The sequence below is a fragment of the Neoarius graeffei genome, chromosome 26 (assembly GCF_027579695.1).
Source record: "Neoarius graeffei isolate fNeoGra1 chromosome 26, fNeoGra1.pri, whole genome shotgun sequence".
NCBI lineage: Eukaryota > Metazoa > Chordata > Actinopteri > Siluriformes > Ariidae > Neoarius > Neoarius graeffei.
This window is the reverse complement of record NC_083594.1, coordinates 30,595,791-30,601,790: the sequence shown is the minus strand read 5'-3', so window position 1 is coordinate 30,601,790 and position 6,000 is coordinate 30,595,791. Positions and strand designations below refer to the sequence as shown.

The following is a 6,000-nucleotide window of genomic DNA, read 5'->3' as shown; positions in this document are numbered from 1 at the left end:
AGTCTAGTTTTCAATGGGGCCAAAAATCAGTAGAAGCCTATGGAGGAAAAAGGGATGAGTGAAAGGAAAGGAATAGATGAGTATAGGTTAGACCTGATTGCATGGATGTGTTGGGGGAGTTGGCCTGAAGTATCACATGAAGTTTGGTGTGTCTCCAATGGATAGGGTGACCAGACATCCCGGTTTTACCGGGACAGTCCCGATTTGGGGTTGTGTGTCCCGAGTCCCAACAAAAGTCTGTCGGGACATGGATATGTCCCGGTTTTCGCCACTCGCGACGTTTGCGACTGAGCAGCATGGGAATCATTAGCGGAGAAATGTCTGCATTTACTATTTTGATAAGTTGACAGGAATCGCAAACTTTCCTGGTTACTGCCCCCTGGCCCTGTGGCATGGGTGTTTATTTAGACACATTATTCCAGACAACAGAACGTGTTGCCATGCAACAATAAAATAAACATTAACTGGCGCGAATGTTCTTTGTCTAGCAGCTAGCAGCAGTAATGCCGCAGCAATTATGCCGAAAAGAAAATTGACCTTTTCCAAAGATTTACAGGGTACCTACCCCTTCCTCCGAGAGGTGCAGAACAATGCGCACGAAGCCTACTGCACACACTGTAAGTGCTTTGTTCTTGTACTGAGTTGGGTAACCTATGCTGCAAATGCTGTGCGCTCCTGTGGGGGCTTTCCTCGGGCTGTCGCCCCTCTCCTCCTTTACTGCTGTTTTGTTTGAGTGTATATTTACGGAAGCCGCGAGAGGCCCTTCATATAATCTTTTTTTATTCACCTTGTTATCCCGAGATAACAACATAATTAATTCAGGATCTCGAGAAAACAACACAACTAATTCGAGATCTCGAGAAAACAAAACCGTTATTCCGAGATCTCGAGATAACAAAGCAATTATTTCATGATCTCAGCTGGATCACTGTATCTCCGTCGGTAGAGACGAAGCTGGGCCAGTCTTCTGCGGAGGTGCCGCGGACTAATTTTGAAATTATCCCTTATTAAAAGACTTAATGCAATCTCTCCCTGTGTCAACCCCTGATCAAAATATTGCCTTATTAGGTGATCGATTATTCCAGACATTCTAATGACCAAAGTTGCGTCTATACAGAATGAGAAATAGCCCCAAAGTCAGCATATGACAAGTCTCTTGGCGCACCTGAATGAACCATTTCTCAGCTGTTTACTCGAGATCATGAAATAATTGTTTTGTTTTCTCGAGATCTCGAAATAACGGTTTTGTTTTCTTGAGATCTCGAAATAACGGTTTTGTTTTCTCGAGATCTCGAATTAGTTGTGTTGTTTTCTCGAGATCCTGAATTAATTATGTCATTATCTCGGGATAACAAGGTGAATAAAAAAAAAAGGATTATATGAAGGGCCTCTCTCGGCTTCTGTAGTATATATTCTCAAATCACTTGTCTCTTTTTTGTTTCTGTTTAACATACCATTCTGACAGTTTGGCCATATTGCTGTGTTGAACAGCTTGTTGCACCTTCCATTAAAGTGTTCACTTTTGTACACATCTTCTTGCTTTATTCATTCAGTTGTGGGGAATGGTTAGTAAGGTTGATTCTGACCTAGGCTATGTTGAGGTCACATATCTACTTTTTAAGTTCATGCTATAGTGCATACAATTTTAGAGATATAGCCTACATGTGCATATGCATTCTTCTTGGTGTTCTCACAAACAGGTGAAATAAATCAGTTTAAATTTGGCCTATGGACAAAGCCTGGCCTATTCTCAGCCATTACAAAATCTGTTGTCTGACCATAATTTAACTGATCTGTATACCACTATGCTACTAGATAACAAAATGCCTATTTGTTTTATTTCATGTGAGATGTTGATAAATGGGCGGCACGGTGGTGTAGTGGTTAGCGCTGTCGCCTCACAGCAAGAAGGTCCTGGGTTCGAGCCCCGTGGCCGGCGAGGGCCTTTCTGTGTGGAGTTTGCATGTTCTCCCCGTGTCCGCGTGGGTTTCCTCCGGGTGCTCCGGTTTCCCCCACAGTCCAAAGACATGCAGGTTAGGTTAACTGGTGACTCTAAATTGACCGTAGGTGTGAATGTGAGTGTGAATGGTTGTCTGTGTCTATGTGTCAGCCCTGTGATGACCTGGCGACTTGTCCAGGGTGTACCCCGCCTTTCGCCCGTAGTCAGCTGGGATAGGCTCCAGCTTGCCTGCAACCCTGTAGAAGGATAAAGCGGCTAGAGATAATGAGATGAGATGAGATGTTGATAAATGTGAGCTTCAACAAAATAAGAGCACCTCTCTGAGTGTCACGTTTACGTAAAAAAAAAGGTGTGCGTGCACGAGCATGGTCGTGCGCAAAAGTGTCCCGATTTCAGACTAGGGAAATCTGGTCACCCTACCAATGGATAGTGTATGAGCAGGACGATTCGATTCATGATTCCTATTCATTCTCTATGGGATAAAAAGACAGAAAAACGACAAGAATGAGAGAACGGGTGCGGCGATCCAAAAGCTTTATACAAGCACACTACACAGATTCAGAACGGACGGATGGACAGGAATAAGAAAGAAAAAAATTAAGTAAACTTAACAATAATAGTGTGCTTCTTGCACACTATTAGTGGTGCAGCAAGCACACTAATAAGCAGGCTGAGGATTGGACACAGCAATCTTAACAGTACACTAATATCATGGGGAAACATACAACTGGTTTCTGTGATCAATGTCATGAAGCTGAGACAGTTGAGCATATCCTTACATCACTGCAAGAAATGACAGAGGTACAGAAAATAGGACGTGTATAGGACAGTATTAAAAGTATATTAAATATTGAGACACTGTTAAGGGGAGGAAATTGTTATTTACATTTTTAAGAACAACTGGACTGGAAAGACGGTTTTAAAATGAAGTGACAAGGATATAGAAAAACAACTGTAGATGGCAGTAATGCAACACTGTGTATGCCAGCTGTCGTAAAACCTCAAAGAAGAAAAAGAAGCAGAGGAGGAAGAAGAAGAAGCAGAAGAGGAAGCAGGCAAATGGCGTCATTAGCAATCCCGCCCCCACTGTGCATTGGCGCGCACTGCTCGTGGAGGATTCTCTTTTTCATCTCGGAGAGTCTGCCGGAAACATGGCGGGCATGGGTGCTACAACTCCCGGCACGATTTCAGTTGTAGGTCCGGTTCAACAGGGACTTAAGGAGGCCTTAATCGAAACGCTGACAGCGATCCTATCGCCAGTTCAAGAAGTCCGCGCCGGCGCTGAGGAGCAAATTAAAGTTTTGGAGGTGACAGAAGGTAAAGTAAAAACATCCTATTAAATTAGTCAGGCTTGCTAGTTTTAGCCGTTTCCATTATTTCCTGTTAGCAGGCTTCTGTACGACTGCATTGCATAGTGTGAAGAGCAGAGGAACCGGCTTGCGCCGTGTCATGCCAATACTTGCTCCACTAGTCATTTTTAAATTGATATTTCTGTCAGTAGATGTGGCCACATGTTTAAAAGGACATGGTTTAATATCTGTTTGGCTGAATTGCTGTCAAGCGCTATAAATCTCAACGTTTTAGGTTAGCTTTTGGCTAGCCCTGAGTAAGTTATGTACAGTGCGCCTATTAACGGCGTACATAAATTTGATTTGTAAAAAAAAGTTATTAATAAAAACATGAACGGGATCACTGTCTCGACTATAATGGTAAACTCACGTTAGAAATGTGTAGTAAATTTATGGTCTTGTTACATATGGTAGCATCCTCGTAAGACAGATTGTAGTTCTGCCTTATAACCAGTAGATATATTGTAGTGGATTTTTAATGCATACTTGACATGTTTTTAGAGGAAGCGTCCACACTCGTGTTGACTGCTGTAATGCATCCCGTTTGTTCATCAAGCGCCATAAAAGTATTCGCTTCCCGCCTTTGTTGCATCCCACATTTCTGCCTTGTTATTCAGTGGAGGGATCCCAAGCAGAGTTGACAGATGTTGGTAATAAAGTCCAGTGCTGAAACTTAAAACATTCCCTCCCAAAATGTATATTGGTGGTTCTTAGACTACATACGCTTTCATATCCTTTGGTCGTATTTTAAAAAATGCATATAATTTGACAATTCTCTCTCTTGATAAATTAACAGATAAGACCATATTAGAAACCTTTTTTTTTTTTTTTTACTGCCTGTCTCTTATGATTTTTCTTATGTTTCAACATCCTTATAGGCTTCAGGTTCCTTGTTCCACACCCAGACTTCTACACTTCAATCATGAAAATTAAGCTTAAATGTGACTTATTTGAACTTTTTTTTTAATTGTATATGAGTAAAATAATACTCAAACATTTTATTATTTAATGTGAGGCAGTTATCAGCGTTATTTTGTACATAATATAATTTATTTCCACCACAGCAATGTAGTTTCCGACTAAAAAGTCTGTATGGCAGATTGTTTGGATTGCTGCTATGGACACTGATACCAGAGCACATCTCTGATACTGAGATGTACATTTTCATGTACAGCTATTGAAGAAAAATCAAGGTAAACTTTGCTTGAGCAAATGATATCTTTATTGTATGTCATTTCGAAATATGCTGCACCTTAATGGAAGTTTGTAAGAAGATAGAATTTAAAGGGATCCTCCAGCAGATTTACTCTTAAGTAGTCTTAGATTTCAACAGTCGAATATTCATTTTCGGAGACCAAATTGCTTCCAAAATTTTTATTAAAATACCAGATGGGCCTCCCGTGGAAGTAACATATGCAGTGATGTGGTGTAGTGGAAGCTTGGAGCAACTCTGCTGTTTATATCCTCTGCTTACAATGTGGTTCTGCTAGTTTTCCAAGTATTTTTACCCAATTTATAGGTTTTTAAATAAGTGAAGTATGCCTCATTGCACAGCATATACATGCCAAAATTATGCAAAAAAGAAGCATCTTTTCACCATTTACCTGGCCAGAATTACCCAACTATTCGCAAGAAATGGATTCCTTTTGAAGACCTCAAAATAATCTGCCTGCGGTGCCCTATTTATGCACAGAACATTTTGAATTATCCTGTTTCGATGAATTGATGGAATAGGCCATTTGCAGGAATTGGTTGCGTGTCATATTTCCCCATAGCAACAAGCCTGTGGTGGGCAAGCTAACTTGAACATTCCTTGATGACTGGCGATGCGAAGCAGTCCATTTCTATAATAGCTGTTTTTTACCTTTTCTGCTGTTTTTTTTTTTTTACCCAAATTTTCATGTGTACTTGGAAAAAGTTTGTGGTTTTAACTTCTGTCGTAAGTTAAAGCGAATCGTTGGCCGTAAAAGAGTTTTTTTTTTTTTTTTTGGACTCAAGTTGGTTGCCGCCATAAGAAATTCATCTGAGAAATCCACCATTTCGCACGCATGTTTATAAATTATAATTTCTTCTTTTCTACCTTTTATCATTCGCTTACTGTAGTTTGCACCCTGTTCAGGTTTTTTGACCATGAGATCCTGCACTTTCGACAGCGACAGTGCCAGTTTGAATGGTATAAACCTGTTTTAAGTCCACTTTAAGTCGGTAACTAAGGAAAAACTATATATTAAGAAAAAGTGAAGAATATTTTATTTTTCGAGGAAAAAAGTGGAGAATATTTTTCAGAATCCAGGGGCAACCCTGTATTTCCACCACACCTCCCTGTGGTAGAAATTTTTAGGGCCTGAGCACCAAAGTGCACCATAGGTGCAAAGCCCTATTGTTTTTGGCATGTTTTTTCTTTTTCCATTGTTAATAATAATAATAATAATAATAATTTATTGTTGTTTATTATTATTAGGGCCCAAGCAGCAGAGGTGCAAGGCCCTATTGTATTAATCAGGATTCTTATTTTTTTTTATTATTGTTGTTAGGGCCCAAGCACTAAGGCACCATAGGTGCAAAGCCTTGCTGTTTTTGTCCTGTTTGTTTTTTCTTCATTATTATTTTTCTTCTCATTTTTTTTCTCTGCAGAAAAACTCGTTTTTGAAGCACTTGTGATGCTTGAAAACTCAAATTTTGGCACACTGA

The 6,000-nt window shown here is 40.1% G+C and overlaps 1 protein-coding gene across 4 annotated transcripts in view; it reads left to right on the top strand.

Annotated features, from left to right (window-relative positions):
• Nucleotides 1-2,987: 2,987 nt before the first annotated feature.
• The window catches only part of ipo9 (importin 9), a 211,830-nt gene continuing 208,817 nt past the window's right edge, over nt 2,988-6,000 (top strand). For 3 of the 4 annotated variants that reach the window (XM_060910601.1, XM_060910600.1, XM_060910598.1), the window contains exon 1: nt 2,989-3,277. In XM_060910601.1, coding sequence (XP_060766584.1) covers nt 3,112-3,277 — 166 coding nt within the window. In that variant the 5' untranslated portion in view covers nt 2,989-3,111. Of the gene's footprint in view, nt 3,278-6,000 lie in introns of all 4 variants that reach the window. The other variant, XM_060910599.1, reaches the window with a different exon arrangement.